We start from the raw sequence: 17,862 nt of genomic DNA on the forward strand, positions 1-17,862 counted from the left end.
GCAAAGCCATTGGACTCGAGACAAAAATACACCTTCTCAACACAATCGTCATTCCAACTGCTACATATGCATGTGAGACGTGGAAGTCATCTGTCAAAATTGAGAAAAGACTAAATGTGGCTCAACAGAGATGGCTGAGACGGATTTTGGGAGTCAGTTACACAGACCGGATCTCAAACAAGGAAATCCTTTGCCGAACTGGGAGTCGAACACTTAGTGAGGTTGTGACTGAGCGTCGCATAAGGTTTGCGGGACATGTTCTACGTCAAAATGAATTACGCACACCAAGAGTTGCGATAACATGGAAGCCAAAACGAGGAAAGCGCAAACAGGGACGTCCTCGTATTACCTGGCGACACACCTTCATGGAGGACCTCAGAACAGTGGACACCAGATGGGAAGAGGCTTCAGACATTGCCAGTGACAGATCATTATGGAGACAGCTTGCCGCCCAATGCGCCGAACGGCGCGGGAGGACCTAAGTCTAAGTCATACGTTTTGATACAACGGTCACAAATAAACTTCTCAGTTATTTATCTGGATAAATGCCTCACGTTCTCAAGTTGCCGTGAGCATCGATTTTAACTCTATCTCTCCGTAATTATTTACCACATTCTGGTGGAATCAACGTTGGTATCGTCAGTTAGGAGAGAAAGAGTTACGTTGATTTCAAGTTCTACACTATAAGATATGACACGATTACATCGGATTAGCTCTTATAGCTGTTTAACTCTATAAACCCGCGACTATTAAAGTTAGTCTTATGTTATTTAGTTACTTATATAACGTACAGAAACTGAGAGTAATAGATCTAAAGTGTATTTCACTTCTATTAAATATTGAATTAATAAATGAAAGTATTTCAGCGTCTTTAATGGACTTGTACAACTAAGAACTTTCTAAAGATACCAGAATTCCCACGACTCGTTCTCAGCAAAAAAAAAACTTCAGTGTAAAAAAGAGTAGAAATCATCACAACTAAACCTTTAAGTTAGTTACAATTTCTAAAAGATTTAAATTAAAAAAAAAATGATTACGAAAGTGCTCAATTATATTGCCAAATCTTTTCTAAGAAACAATATTAACTATATCTCGCCGTAAATTTTTTCCACGTTTTGAAAGGAATTCTTGATTTTGATAATTACTAATTCACTACCCTGTTAGCTTTGCTGTTTGTTATCAGAAAATGTTGTATTTGGTATAGAATAAAAGGGAAATGCATGTTCTTTTTATATAGTTCAAAGTCATGTTTAAAAACTAAACCTAACCCTAACCCTAAATTTAATTTAATAAGGTCAAAATAAACGATGGTATCGTCGATTAGGAGAGAAAGAGTTAAAAACTTTACATTGTGGCATTTTTTTCGTTGATAAAGATTCAAAAGAGCAAATTTAGTATTCTGTAAAGTACTTGGTCTCATTGTTTGTAAACAGAAAACTTGTCTCGTAAACTCTAGGTGAAGACTTTTCTTAATCATTAAAGTGTGAATTTTATTCTCTTTCTCTTATTTTCATCTCACTAAAGGTAACACTGTCAGACCATTGCGTTAGACCATACCAGTTCATTCCCTTCCCAAATGATTTATTTCCCCATTGACCATTTAGATTAGAATCATGACAATCCTTGTACCACCAAGCACCTAAATATTTTTGTGCACAGTTATCAATATTGTCAATGTCATTGTCCCTATCAAGAGTACTAAAGAACATGTTGTTTTGACGTCTTAAACTGTCACCAGCGTTTCCTGAATACTTTCCTATCTGTAATTGAAAATTATCAGTCTCACTCAATACTTTAATGTCTTCGTACTGTGCAAAGTACGACTTGTTGTTATATTCTAAATCTATTCTTAAATCATATTGCCCAGTAGAAGTTAACTTGAAAATATTTTCATTTCCCAGATAAAATTCTCCAATGTTGTAATCTCCAAAGCCGTCACGATACTCCTTCCATCCTCTATAGAAATCTACTTTTCCGTTGATTCTTCTCTGGATGATGATCCATCCACCACCGTCTGTCTTGGTGTCACACATGACCTTTAACCCGGAAGATAAAGTTACAATGACACGGGTTTCATTACTGATAACGTTACGACAAGACCTGTGTGGCACAAGGTAATACTGAAGTAATTTATTAACTGTTGGATAAGAAAGAGAAAATGCAATTAATTTATTAATCCATAGATAAAAGCTTAAATAATAAAAATAAATAAATAATGTAATCTACATTATGCTCATTAAGAGTCTATATTTTTCTTTTAGACATGCATATTTGATAATTAGTATTTTGTTTTTGTTATTCTCAAAGAGTTTGAGAAAATAAGATCTTGAACCTCTATCTCACTTTGCTGTCAACAATGACACACTTTTCTGTTTAAAATGTCATATGTTAAATTTAAATAAATATTTTCTTAGCACATTTGTCTAACTATTTAAAAAAAAACAACCTAAATACACATTATCCATTCGGAATATTAGCAATACATTTGAATTGAATTAAATAATGACTTTTTTTTTGTAGGAAGTTTTCTGCATAGTAGAAAGAAATGTAAATTGAAATTAAAAAAATTTTAATAAAAACATTGGAATAAATAAATGTATGCATTAATGTGGAGATTTATCTAAGCAATGCTAAGGATGCCATAATATAGTTTCGCTACGCCGTATTGGTGAGGCTGTTGTTACGATGTGATCGTTTTGGTGACGTGACGTTTTTGTCGCCATGAGTTATGACATTTCGATGTTCTAGAAAACACTCAATATTTTTTTTTAATTAACATTTTCATAAAGAAATTTAAAGAAAAAATCGCATATCTTGTACGAGTGTCCCCAGCTCCGAGAGCTAAGGGGGACGCGTTTAGGCAGTCTGTTGACTTGTAAGGTAGCTACGAGGCATTACGCCGAACGGTCCAGTTTCTTGCCAGAGCACTACGCGAGGATTGAGTCCTTCCTGTTCTGATTTTTCAAAAAGAGTTCATCTCATGTCACATTCCAACAGAGCACAAGGAAATAGTGAACTCTTTTCTACAAGCTCATTACCCAAATAATCAGTGCATCAGATTTCACATTGATTGATTCATCTAATAAAGCCCCTCATGGCCTGATAGAAGCAAAAAGGAAACATTCATTAAAATTGGAGAGCTCTTTGACAGCCACAGAGCAGAAAGGGAAGCAGAAATGAAATCCAATAGAATTAGCAGCTACCAAGCTAATAAATCATCCAAGTAACCCGCACAGTTAGATAGGTTTTTTTTCTATCCGATGCGAAAATAATCTTTCAAAGCCTGGAAAACTCCTAATACTCTTGCATGCTGGGCCATTCGTACAGATTGCTGGGCCCTATGCGAAAATGACTGCACAGGGCCCAGTCTGGGTGGGGGTTCGTTTTTGCATTTTATTCATACTTTACTAAGTACAACATCACTGTCAAATTAACTTGACGAACCATGTACAGTAGATAGTAGTTTTCCAACAAAAAGCCGATAAACATTCTGATATGCCTTTTAGATTTACTATCAACTAGCAAATTATCGCTTTTATATTTTTAAGAGATCGAGATCTATATATGCCAGTGACTATTGTTAATTGATCTTCTTGTTTTGGTTAAAATTCTCTTTATTATTAATTTTTTTTTTAAATGAAAGCTGACAATGCCATTGTTGTTTTCATCGCGAGTAGGATTGGCGTTTTCCATTGTGAAGGACAAGAGATGAGACTGTAGACAAAGTAATTCAAAGGCTTGACAATCATTGTTGCTTAGGTTGAACACTGTGTAGGACAGATTTAAATTCTTTACAAGAACTCAAAAGGACGGTGAAACTTTAGAACAGTATTATATTTATTTAAAGAATACTTTATTTAATATTAAAAAATATATAAGATTATATAATATTTATGAATATTTTATCATCTAATAATGTAAAGTAATCTATTTTTTTCTATAGTCTTGTCCTATATTTCATACTCTGTTTACTAAAACTGAGACGACGATGTATTAAGGGGACTTATTCAGCTTATACCACCACTTTAGTTAATTATAAATTTTTAACCAGACAGACGGGGTGAGTTAATATAAGCTTTGTAAAATAAACGTATTCTTTAGCAAAAATAAAAAAATAACTGTACACACACACACAGAGATAGATAGATAGATAGATAGATAGATAGAGAGAAAGAGAGAGAGAGAGAAGATATGAATGATGGAAAAAAATATTGATATTTTCAGAGCGCTTCAATCACGTATTTTGGTTGTACTAATTAGTTTAAAAAGAGAAATATGAAGAGATTATATAAAGAGTAAAAATACTTTACCTGAGTTTTCTACTTCCTTTAATGCCGCTGATAAATTAGCTACTGTCATAGTCAGATTATCTTGAAAGATGATCATGTTGTGTTTATTTGTATCAAAATTTTCTCGAATGCTTAAAATATTTTGGCTTTTAGTGTCCAGATCTTCTTTAATGCTCATTATATCTTGTTTTGTAGTATTCATGTCCTCTTTAAGACTTATAATATCTTGTTGATTAGTATCCAAATCTTTAATAATCTTTATTTTGTTTTGATTCTCTCGTATAGTCTCTTTGTCTACTTCAGCCTGTCGTTGTAATTTCTGTATTACTTTCACCAAATCATCAAGTGTTGGACTTTGTACTATAATCGTTAACATTTCATTCATCTTATCAAATCTTCCATCTGAATGATTGACATAAGCCTCGCAAAAATATTTTCCAGATTCTGAATGTTTCAAATCGTTCCATGTGACTTGAAGATAGGAATCTTTTGATTCGTTGTCAAAGATTTCACCTTCCACATTTTTTAAATTATCTCCTTGAATGGTTGTAACAACGGGTTGTTGTTTATTTATATATGCAATGACACCATTAGTCTCTGTAAAAAAATTGATTTGAATAAATATCAAAGCAAAAAACAGTGTCTACTTCGAAACCCATCTATCTATCTATCTATCTATCTATCTATCTATCTATCTATCTATCTATCTATCTATCTATCTATCTAAATTTTAAATACTTAAAGATTTATAATAATTTTAACTATCCAGTTAGAGTATAGTTTGTACACAATTTTACAAGTTTGTAGATAAAGTTTACAGAGGTGAAATCCTAATGAATTGAATAGGCTTGTAATAAATGTAAAAGTACCATGAAGTAAATACAACGACTGAAGTGCAGAAGTGTCTCTTTCACCTTGAATTAAAGTCTATGAAAAAATAAAAAAATCATTGTAAAAAGTTTGTTTTTTTTTAATGCTCAAATAAACCTATTTACTTTCCAAATAAAGTCAAGAAGAACAAGATTACAAAGAGAGTTTGTGTTACACAAACTCAGAGGCGGCCCCCGTCGAAGTCGGATCCCTGTCGGATCTGCATATTCGCAAATAATATTCAAGAGGTGATTTAATTTTGATGTAAAATGTTTTACACGTTTCGGATGTTCCTTCAGAGTTGAAGATAATTACTTCCTAGTCCAAACCTCCCGCAGGACGACGGGGGATGGGAGCGGGCAGGGTTTGACCCCTGGGCCATCCATAAATCTGAACGACAGTCCAGCGCGCAAACCGCACGACCAGGCAGCCATCCGATGGTCAAAAGTAATAATGTTTCAAAGATTCATTTGCCGTAAATTTAAATTTAAATTTAATAAAAAAAATAGTAAATTAGTTTTAGTATATTAAAACATTACAATATTGATCAAAACGTTTGGAAATGAAAATCTACACTTTTTTTTTTACACTTTAAGTTTAGAAATTGAAATTCTACATCTTAATCTAGTCTATTTTAGTCTAAACTAGATCTAGAAATTCTAGATCTAGACTCTAAAATAATTTTAATTAGAATATAAATCCAGATCTAGATATACTGTAATAAAAATCTAGATCTAGTTTAAAAAATCTAGATTAGATCTAAATCAAGATATCATTCCTTTTTTAAACGCGAGTCACATAACGAGGCTTAATAAACATTACTATACCGAGTTCTTTTTTCATTTCATTTAAAGAATTCATTCCATATGACGTCAAAGGAAAAAAAAACACTACGTCACACGGCCTAGCTAGAATAAAAATCGCCTTCATCATTACGAGCCTTTTATTGAGTGTTCATAGAAATTGGTGCACCGAGTGCGTTCTTTTAGCATTTCATTTAAAGAATTCATTCCATGTGACGTCAAAGAAAAAAAAACACTACGTCACACGGCTTAGTTAGACTAAAATATGTTTTCATTAATACAAGCAATTTTTTCGAGGGTTAATAGACATTGGTGCACCGAGTGCGTTCTTTTAACATTACATTTAAAGAGTCCATTCATATGACGTCAAAGAAAAAAAATTCCATTACCTCACAATAGGCTAGTACCGGTACCATAAAAAAAAAATGTCTTTATTTACACGAGATATTTAACGAGGGTTCATAGACATTGGTGCACTGAGTTCTAATAGATATCATTTTAAAAGGATCAAAGCCACATTGTTTTTGCGTTTTGTCTGTCAGTCGGTATGTCCGTTATCTTGATATAAAAAAAACAACTAAAAGTTATTAAAAATTGATTAACCTTTATTTTACGTTTCAAAACATCGCAATAATTTTAAGGTATGAACACAATTGAAAAGTTTATATAATAGATTGTTCCGGATGTTTGTATAAATAGTAAAAGAAAAAGAGAATTTCAGATAAATGTAATACCGTTAATAAAATTTTTTGGATGGTCTCGTATAAAAATTAGATGTACTACAGCCACGTGGAGAGATTTTCATACCTTACTTTGCTGTTTGGATTCTGTTTTCCTTAAAAATCGGAACATAATATTAACGATAATTAGATTTTTTAATGTTTTAGGTAGAAAGTTAAATGTACTGTAAGAGAGTAGTGAGTTAAAAAATTGTTCATAAAAATCCGTAAAAACATTATTTCGTAAATGAGAAGATTATTTGTTTATTTGGCGTTAGTAGATTTTTAAATAAATTCAGAAATTTCTGGCGACGATTTGTTAGAAACAAAATCCGGAACTTTCTTTATCGATTACAAAACTTCTATGTTATGTTTTACAAGAAAATTAAATGTCTAAAAAGTAATTTTCAGTAATCAATTCTAGTAAATTACTTTTTTTAAAAGCCTTATGCGATTTCAAACAATCATTAGGCATAATTCATGTTTTATAAAACAATATCCGGAACATTTTTACACTTAATGAAATATAAGTCAGTATAGAGATTATGATTTAGCATTAATATGCTATTTACATAAAAAACGAAACAACATATTATTGATAATGTGTTTTTGCAACGTTTAAGCATGGAAATTGAATGTAATATAAGTTAGAAGAGCAAACAAACATTTGTTGGCGTTGATTAGTTTTGCACAAAAAAATCCGGAACAATCAATTTTAGATACTTAAAACTATTGAGATGTTATGGGAGGAACATTAAAGGGTAAATCAGATTTTCAATAGCTTTTAGAGTTCTAGTTTTTTAAATCTAATCGTGACGGACAGACCGACCAACAGACAAAACGCACAAAAATAAGCTTCTTTTATTCGGATGGGGGCACTAAACAAAAAATAAATAAAATCTGATTTTTAAAAAAAAGTTTAAGGAATTGGTTTAGCACCTGATCATGTTGCGACGTTACGCTACTGCACGAAAATCGCTGCATAAAAAGTCCATTTAAAAAAATGTGCGTGATATTTACATACAAAGTGCATTATTAGCCTTTATAAACAAACAGAAATGTTTTCTTTTAATTTTAGCAGCTAGTTGACCAGAAAAAACGTCTTTAACTATTATTTGTATTTGTTGTAAACATTTCCTGTACATTTTAAAAATATATTTGACTTAGTGATACTGAAAATACACAAAAATTGTCCATCTTTGTTAGCATATTGTAACATTGCCTCCCTTACATTTACGTAATTGTTTTAGAATTGGTGTATTTTTATGAAAAAATCGCTTGCATAATTAATTTTATAAATTAAACGGTTTGCTTTTAGAAAACCAAAAGTAGCCGTTGCACCTAAACTTTTCAAGCCGGATTTAATGATGAAATAATATTTTTCATATCTCTTCTAGTTTTCGAGATCTGAGTGTGACAGACGGACAGACGGACAGACGGACATTTTGCACAAACCTAATAGCGGCTTTTTCCCCTTACGGGGGCCGCTAAAAAGACAAAATATCACCTTTGCAATTTTTAAAAACATTTTAATTTCTGTGACTAAACACTCTAAACTATTGGATATTATTAATTTTAATTATCATATTGTATTGCTAATATATTGTATATTGTCTTGATCTCGATAAATGATTTAAAAACGGAAGAAAATTTTGTAAAAAAGAAAAAATCAGTCCTGCGGAGGATACGGGCCACTAAGTTGTGCAATTAATGACTTGATCCTTGGTAGCGATAAACGGTCAGATATCACCGCCAACGTTTAACGTTTATATTTAGCTTGTTATCATTTTACAACACAAATATAAAAATGTAAAATATATTTGTATTTTTTTTTGTTTTTATTAAATAGACCTATATATATATATATATATATATATATATATATATATATATATATATTTGTATGTATGTGGGAGGAGATAGCCCAAGACCGGACAGAGTGGAGACAGACAGTAAGTGCAAGTATAAAGCTATACCTTTTGAACAAAGAACATGAAACGCATTTTTATTTAAAAAATTACCTTATATAAACACTTTATTGTCAAAGGCTGAATTAGTTCTTGAATAATTTCAGAACTTCCGTAAATCTGAAGTCTTGATTCTGGAAATAATGTAAGAATGTGCCCTTTAGAACTAAAATTTATATATGTGGTATATACTTTTCCGCTTACTAAAAATGTCACGCACATATTAATTCAATCTAACTTGTTGAAGCCTTCTGTGTTTTTTCTTTACAGTGAAATTTAAGGATTGCATTCTATGATACTATTTGTATTAAGTTACAGTAGACATTAAAAATATACCCTTAAAGCAGACAGTATTCTTCTACAATTAAAATAAAGGTATTTATTTGATCATTTTGATTTCGCTAATGTAAATATCGTTGGCTTCTTTCGCCCAAAGAATTATGAAGATATAATATTGCATTTACATAAATTTACAGCCTTTATGCAAGGTAGTTATGTTAATAGTTGTGCATTTAATTTTTTTTTTAAATGAGGTGCACTGTGATTAACATTCTTAGATTAGAAGACTTTACAATGACCTAAATATTTTACCACTCCCGACTCAGACAAAGCCGTGCCTTACCGAGGTCAATTTAAGTTGTTTTGTTTGCTTTTTTCGTTGATTTTGTTTGTTTTTTTATCATATTGTCAAAGCTCCTTAACCCTAAAAACGTGTGATAGTTTAGCCTCTCAACAACAGAAATGTAATTCCATTGTATGCACTCAGTGTAAAACAGTTCAGCACTTTAAGGGTTAAGAATTACAGATGTTTACATCATAGCCCAAACAGTCCTTGTTTCTTTTTTTTTTTTTTGTTGCTGTTTTTTTGTTACTAATGTTTGTTAATCATTTAGAGTCTGGTGGACATCAGTTGAAGTTTAAGCAGTTTATAACTGGTTATTGAACTTGTGACCTCTCATTTCATAAGCCAAGCCAAAATTTGGTTTCTCTTACCTGGTGGTGAAGAAATGTTCACGGTCGTAGTAGTCATTGGTTGTTTCATTGTTACAGTCGATGTGGTCTTTATTTCCGGCTTTGCAGTTGATGTTGTGTACCATTCTATCTTGGTGGATGGAATCTTTGTGGTGGTTTCCGGTGTAGACGATGAGGTGGCTGTGGTAACCAATCTCGCTGGGAATTCTGAAATAAAATGCAAATTAGCAGTTTGGCAGATTATGTTCCTGCACAGAGATACTGTATATAAAAAAAAAAAAATTCAGAATATCAGTTTAAATAGACAAATAAATGTTCACTCAGGAATGGTAATGCTATTTTGAATATTTTTGCATTTATTTTGTTGAACATAGCAATGCATAATGTGTAAGACTACTTTAACAAACAATAAAAATGTTTTCCAATAGGCGCCTCACGATGCATATAAATATGACACTGCCATTGTTACGATAGCTAACTATGTATGGTGTCTTTTAATTCACATTTTTCTGTATTCTACATTTTTATATAATTGTTTTACACTCCCAACTGAGGGACTACAACAAGAGCAATTTCTGAAACGAATTTCATGAATATTGTTCTTTTTTAAATTGCCTTTTAAACCACGACATTTCTCCACTAATGTACAATTGTATTAAATATAAAGTATTCTACTGTTTACCCTCATGCAAAATGTTCTGGAACTGTGAAACTAACTTTTACTAGTTGTTATACTCGTGGTTGGTCTGATATTACAGTCAGGCAGCATCGGCCTGTTTTTCAACAAACATATTTTTTTTTGTTTAGTCAAAGCACTAGCTTTATCAGCTACGGAATCGGTCATACAGTTCCATGACAACCTAAGACTTTCAACACTGTTCTTCATTGTATTGAATAAATGCCGGCCTGAGTTTTTCATTTTATTTGTCATATTGCCAACTAGAATAATGTTCATTTATTTTGTTTAGAATGACATGTAGAGAAATTGTTTCATAACAATAAGAAGTTTCAATAATGTATATAGATATTTTAAATTATTATATTTTTTTTATTTTAATGTATACGCATTTTTATATGTCTATGCTGTGTCAACATCTCATTTCTTTTTCGCTGTTCAACAGTAGGTTTCACAAACATACCAACAAACTTATCGTAAAAATCCGCCCCACCTCTTTTTTTTACTTGCATTGGGATTCTTGGGAGATTTATAATTATTATTATTGTTTTTTTTATTATTATTATTATTTAAAAAACGAACAAGTATTCATTCTCTGGAACTGTGAGAGTCGAGTTTCGTTAAATAGAAACAAATTATTTGTAGTCCCTGGAGTGATCGTAAATGAACTTGTGTGTTACCCGTGCTTGTAATCGTGCTAGTATTTGTAATCGTGTTCGCATTATCGTAGTCTGTGAATCGTGACCAGTCTGTACTGTGTTATTGTGTGTATCAGTCGTGTTTTACTGAAATAAAGCCTTGTTTCTAAGGTTATTAGTTAATTTAGTATATTACAGTCCCTTTATCAGTTTCCACTGACTAATTGTGTTGTAATGTGGCAGGTCTGCAGCAGTACCACCATTGGCAACATGAATCTTCTTAGGAATGTTAAGGGCCTTGAAGGTATCTGTGTCACTATTCATGGAGACCTCGGTAGGCAGATTCTGATAAAGCTAAACACCCAGTGAACATTCTGCCATTATGTGTTTTATTGACTTAAAAGCTAAACACCCAGTGAACATTCTGCCATTATGTGTTTTATTGACTTAAAAGCTAAACACCCAGTGAACATTCTGCCATTATGTGTTTTATTGACTTAAAAGCTAAACACCCAGTGAACATTCTGCCATTATGTGTTTTATTGACTTAAAAGCTAAACACCCAGTGAACATTCTGCCATTATGTGTTTTATTGACTTAAAAGCTAAACACCCAGTAACATTCTGCCATTATGTGTTTTATTGACTTAAAAGCTAAACACCCAGTAACATTCTGCCATTATGTGTTTTATTGACTCACATTTCCAAATTTTCAGCATTTGTCAACAACATTCATTTTAGGATATGCTTCTCGCAATTATTTTTTCCTAATTAATCTGTCCTGTATTGCTGTAACAAAGCCTTAAGTTTCAGGGTAGAGATGAACTGCTTTAAACCATGTTAATTAATAAAACCGGGAATTTTCCGTGGCGTGTTTTTTCTTCCCAATGACATATCTCTTGACCTACGTTGTCCAAACAAATATTAACACCATCATTGTTTAGGCTCAGTGGGGTTGCTTTGAAGTCATCTTTCTTTAGGAAGGAAAGTAATTCATTGCAGGAGGCTTGCAGTGATTGTATTTTTTAAACTTGCATCTTACACTATTTTAAATATGTTCTGCAATCCAGGGACCTCCATCCTTTCTAGGTAGGTATAATCTTATGGTGGAGGACTTGGAATGTAAACATCGAAATTTGGTTATCAGTTTTCTCATGAATGTACAAAAAGTGTGTTTCCCCTATTATACATGGATGATCTAAAACTTTATGCAGAAACCGAGCAAAAATTACACATCTTAATTAAAACGATAAAACGCTTTAGTGATGATATCTGTATGTCTTTGGCTTAAATAGGTTTGGTATCATAACCATTTTAAATATCAAAGCACTAACATTGCATTTCAAGACATTGGTGAATTAAACTCTGCTGCTACTCTCTATAAATATCTTAGAATAAACCAGAATAACAAGATAAGCCAAAAAATATAATAAAAGAGGACTTTCTTTGTAAATATAAGAAGTAAAAAATATCCTCAACACCAAACTTTCTGGCAGAAACCTCATCAATGCTAGAAAAAGCTGAGCCATCCCAGTGCTCCTCTACACGTCGGTGTGATAAATGAGTTTCTTTTACCTCGGTTCGCACCCAGTTGAGCTCCAACGAAGAAGATTTCATTAAACAGTGAGACAAATCTTACGTGAATTTCATCATCCCCAAAAGCTTCAGGGGGAATAAACTCACTTATTAAGACTAAAAAAGCCGTCAAGTAGACAACCAGTTATTTACATAAGTACCCTTGCTGTTGTGTACACTATTGATACTATTATATTAATACTGCCTGGGATGTCTCTCACACTTCAGATACAGCCCGTTCACCTCTTCTTAATTGAATTTTTTTGACCTGCAAATTTTCTAGTAGAAATTGTACATGATAGACTTAAGGAAAATTAGTCTCTTAGGCTCAGAAATGCTGAAAATACTTGGTGCCATGGTGAACTTTAAGCGCTCCCGGAGACCAATAAATGACTAAGGTAGCGGCAAACTTACATTTTCCCCTTTAGATGATAGTAAAAGTGTTAATAACACAGCAAAATGTTATATTGATTCTCTGTAAAAGTCTAACAAAGGAAACATGTTTAGGGGACTTTAATAATTATACATTGTAAAATATGCAAAACTGTTGAAAGCTGTCCTAAACAATGAAATTTCAAAAAAAAAAAAAAAGAAACAACAAATTTTTACGTTTGTTCAAAAATCGATGAAAATAGAAAATCAGCTGACTGTATTGGTTCCGCTAAAATAAATGTCTATAATTAAAAGTGGATAAAATTGATAGCCGGGGTGGTGACACCTTGATCTAGCCGCACCGGCTGAAAACGACCCTAGCGACGCCACTGCATTAATGTACACCTATAGCTTGCCAATATTATGGAGCATGCTATAAAAGTGGCGCATTGTAGGATTAGAATTGGACTTACTACACCCTAAAGATAACAAAAGAAAAAAATCTCATGTGTGGTAGTAAAAAAAATAATAAAAAATACAACCGATTTTTTTATTGCGAGCGCTTACGGAAATTCTCTTGTCTTAGTTCAGAAACATAAGCTTTTCTCTGTCAGTGAAGAAAATTGTCAAACGATTTCTCCATAAAATGTTTTGGTGATAAAAGTAATGAAAGGAAATTTTCTCATTGTGTATCTGATAATGCTATTTCTTTTTTTATCTTCCTTGAATGAATAAGCTGACATGTTCAGAAGAGGATTAGATACTATTTTCATTATCTTTGAAGAACTAATTGACCTTGAGTCACTCCATGGATCAAAAATATTTGAGAAAGTGAAGTTCTGAAAATCCTCAATTAAATCTTAGTGAACTTGTAAGTGTCTTTACTTATTGAGCACCACCAACGACTGGTAGAGATGTTGGAACTACAGCCTTCCTCGTTAGATGTGTGGGTCATTTGCAATGGTGTTATCATTGTATTAAATACCGAGGGGTTTAATAAATAAATGTGCAACATTATACCAGTTTCAATCTTTTGAATAACGTTAATTAAAGCAAGAAGGTAAGGGGGCAAAGGTCGCCCACTATTTTTTATTTATTTACGTAGAGTCAGTGGCTGAGCGGTAAAGCGCTCGGCTTCCGAACCGGGGGTCCCGGGTTCGAATACTGATGAAGACTGGGATTCTTATTTCGGGATCCTTGATGCCTCTGAGTCCACCTAGCTCTAATGGGTACTGACATTAGTTTGGGAAAAGTAGAGCCTTAGGCCACAGAAACAGATGACTTTTACATCATCTGCCCAATAGTCCACAAGGTCCGAAAGGGGGAACTATACTTTACTTACTACGTAGAGGAAAGTAGGTCCTGATTATAAAGTAGACTATTTCATCACTGGTAGTAAGGTACCTGTACACTCCTTGATAAACACATGGACGCCGAACTCAAAATATGTTTTATTGAGTACTTCCTCCGATGCCAGCGCACAAAGTCGATCTGAAACGTCGTATTTGGAAAGTCGACATTTTGAGTCTGCTAGACATTTACTCACACATTCCTATATCCAATACACAATTTAAGCAAAAATGTATTATTCATTTGGAAGATAAACATATTTTTTTTAACACAAAAGGGTGTGTTTACCTACTTCATTGGGACATTTAATTCTTTCTCTCCTAACTGACGATACCAGCGTTGAGTTTACAAGAATGTGGTAAACAATTACAGAGAGAAAGAGTTAATATAAATATAAAGCAAATAGACTTCCGCGCGTCTAGACGCCTACATACAAAGAAAAGAATAATCGATAGCGAATTGAACTTGTAATACTCAATACTCATTTAAAGACCGCACTACAAACCAAAACATTACTGCAACGATTGGACCCCACGATGACCTGCTTACTATCGTAAAAAAATCACAAGCTGAAAATCTATGGCCATATACAAAAAAATATACATTTGCTATGAACAATAAAGTTATTTTTATCTTAAGAAAATAAAGAGTAAATGTGTATAATTTAAGTAGGCCTGTAAGCTGGATCAAACAGGAATTTGATTTTTTAGCGGCCCCCGAAAGGGGAAAAGACGCTATTAGTTTTGTGCGAAATGTCTGTCCGTCTGTCCGTCTGTCCGTCCGTCCCGTTTAGATCTCGTAAACTAGAAGAGATATTGAAAATCCGACTTCACAATATTTTAGACCATTCAAAGTTCTGATGCAACGGCTACTTTTTTTTTTCCTGAAAGCGAAAATTCTAATTTTTACAATTAATTATGCAAGCAGTTTTTTATAAGAAAAAGCTAATTAGTATGCATTATATGTTAGACCTAATTTAAGACGAATAGTAATTTTATAAACATCATTTTCGTGCAAAATTTATTTATATATAGCGGAAATTTTTTTTTTTTTTTTTTTTGAGGATTCGAATATGAGATTGAGCCTTTTCAAAACAATTAACTTATTTAGTTCGAACCGAGGGTCCCAGGTTCGAATTCTGGTGAAGACTGGGATTTTCAACTTCTGAGTCTACCCAGCTCTAATGGTTACCTGACATTAGTTGGGGAAAAGCATAGGCGGTTGGTCGTTGTGCTGGCTACATGACACCCTCGTTAACCTTAGGCCACAAAAACAGATGAACTTTACATCATCTGCCCTATAGACCACAAACTAGTTAGGCCAGGTTCACATCTAACTTTACATTCACTTTCACGTATCCTTTGGTCTGCGGGACGGTTGGGGCACTACACAAGATCTGTTAACCTTCTTTCTCCATTCTTATCTCTCATTTGTCTTTGATATAATTTCATTCGGATTTTCTTTCTGAAAATATTGAAGCCTACCTGGGTGGACCACTGGTCGTGCGGTTTGTGCGCTGGACTGTCGTTTGGATTTATCGACGATCGAAGGTTCAAACCCTGCCTGCTCCCATCCCCCGTCGTCCTGCGGGTGGTTTGGACTAGGAAGTAAACTATCTTCAACTCTGAAGGATTATCCGAATTATGTAAAACATTTTACTTCGGGGGCCGATTTTGAGTTTGTGTTTCCACACAAACTGTCTTTTGTAACCTTGTTTTTTTTTGGCTATCAATAAAAAGAAGAAAGAGCACATTTTGTATCGTGTCGTCTTGCAAAGTCGTATTGGTTTAAATTTGCGAATAAAGAATATCGTATTTGGTAAATTTCAACCCTGCAGTTTCAATTCTGAAATTATTTTACTTGTCCTACACCAAAAATACGGCCCGCGGGCCAGATCCGGCTCACGACGTGAATGTCGGCACAAAGCGTATAAAATTCGCTACCCCCCCTCCCCCCCCCCCTCTAAAAAAGATTGAAAAATGTTTCAAATGTTAGGGTCTTCAAAGTTTTACCGATTGATTGTTACCATATGACTAACATTTGTGCTTTTATGAGATTGGACTCTAAATGTAGAATTTATCAAAATAGGAAAAGAATCTTTACTTTTGGCAGAACATGATAATAAGCCAATTTATTTGAGTTGTAAATACAGTGAGGCTGTTTTTTTTATTGTATAAAAGGAAACGCAATTATAAAACAAATTTGACGTCATTTGAATAAAAAGATTGTTAAACTACGTCTAGAGATTTAAAGATTAATGTGAATATTTACAAAAAAGAGTCAAAGATATAAGTCGCTGGTAAAGCTAGCTACACTGTTGCTCATATTTTAGTAGAGAAATAAAGCCGTTTTCTGACGCATGAAAACAAAAAGATAATAATATCGAATTAATGAATGTAAGTGCTAGATCTACGGGATTTTAATCAAATAGTTCCATGTCAATTTCATTTCGTTTTTGTACCTTTCCTTTATATGGCCCGCGACATTAGTGTCGGAAATTAAAAAGGCCCGCAGGACGAGTTATGTTGGGCACCACTATCCTAGACCGTTGTGTATATGGACTTTCGCAAGTACTTTCGTTGTTTTTGTTCATGTTATGTTGTTAATTGGAGTCAGAAAATCAGTCATAGTCTTTGTGAATATAACATAAATGTATGACCTAGTTAATTTTATTCATAATAATCACAGCCAGCGAATTGATACGTGAGTTCTGTATGCACTTTCAGAAGCTACGATTAATATTGAAAGATAAATCATAATTAAATATTTTCCATTAATTAACTACTTATTCAAATGTTGTGTTTATAAGTATCAATATCTTTTTATTGGTTACAGTTTTAAATCTATTAAAGGTTTTACTGTTTGTCGCTAAGTCATTGCATGTTGACTTGTATGACCAACGTAAAAATTGGAAGCAGAATTCCAATTACGATCTGGCCCCATGATGAAGTCTGTTAATGCTCGGGCCATTCTACAGGGAACAGAACCACGGTAAAGAAGGAGAGGCAGATACAGGAGGAGATAGGAGGAAAACATTAATGAAAATCTGGCCCTGTCTATGAAGAGGTCTGATCCTTGCAAATAGGTAGAGAGAATGGAGACAGAAGGTAAAGTCGACAGAGATCAAAGTTAAAACAGACAGGTAAAGTTGTTGAGATAATAGAAGTCTAGGTTTCCCCTTTCCCCTATTCAATACTCGTTAACCCTCTAGATCCGCCTCTGTATAAGTACGTGTATAAAGTGATTGTAACTATTACGTACGTCTTCAGACTTTGTAGTTATTCCACTTGCTTCCGGTATGTTGGTGTTAATATTCTTGTTCATCTTACAAGTCACTGTGAACAGAATGGCACATAGGTAGAGTAGAGGCACACACTAAAACAGTTTAAATGTATATATAGTAACAACGTAATGGAGACAACTTAACAATAGAGATGTTTATTTACATGGTAACATCACTAAAACACAGTACATCTTCCTATTAATAAGCTTTTCTCCATTGACCTATAATATATTATATCTAGATAGGACAACGGAAACAAAATCTTATCCGATAGTGATCACATCACATACTTATATATATATATATATATATATATATATATATATATATATATATATATATATATATT

The 17,862-nt window shown here is 33.1% G+C and overlaps 1 protein-coding gene across 1 annotated transcript in view; it reads right to left on the bottom strand.

The window, feature by feature from the left end:
• Positions 1-856: 856 nt before the first annotated feature.
• The window catches only part of LOC106061984 (angiopoietin-1-like), a 24,686-nt gene continuing 7,680 nt past the window's right edge, over positions 857-17,862 (bottom strand). The window contains exons 4-10 of the mRNA XM_056007978.1: positions 17,492-17,565; positions 14,285-14,432; positions 9,642-9,827; positions 8,703-8,782; positions 5,159-5,216; positions 4,311-4,886; positions 857-2,137 (exon numbers count right to left, since the gene is read on the bottom strand). Of these exons, the coding sequence (XP_055863953.1) occupies positions 1,491-2,137; positions 4,311-4,886; positions 5,159-5,216; positions 8,703-8,782; positions 9,642-9,827; positions 14,285-14,432; positions 17,492-17,565 (1,769 nt within the window). The 3' untranslated portion in view covers positions 857-1,490. The remainder of the gene's footprint in view (positions 2,138-4,310; positions 4,887-5,158; positions 5,217-8,702; positions 8,783-9,641; positions 9,828-14,284; positions 14,433-17,491; positions 17,566-17,862) is intronic.

The sequence above is a fragment of the Biomphalaria glabrata genome, chromosome 13 (genome assembly GCF_947242115.1).
Source record: "Biomphalaria glabrata chromosome 13, xgBioGlab47.1, whole genome shotgun sequence".
In the NCBI taxonomy this organism is placed as follows: domain Eukaryota; kingdom Metazoa; phylum Mollusca; class Gastropoda; family Planorbidae; genus Biomphalaria; species Biomphalaria glabrata.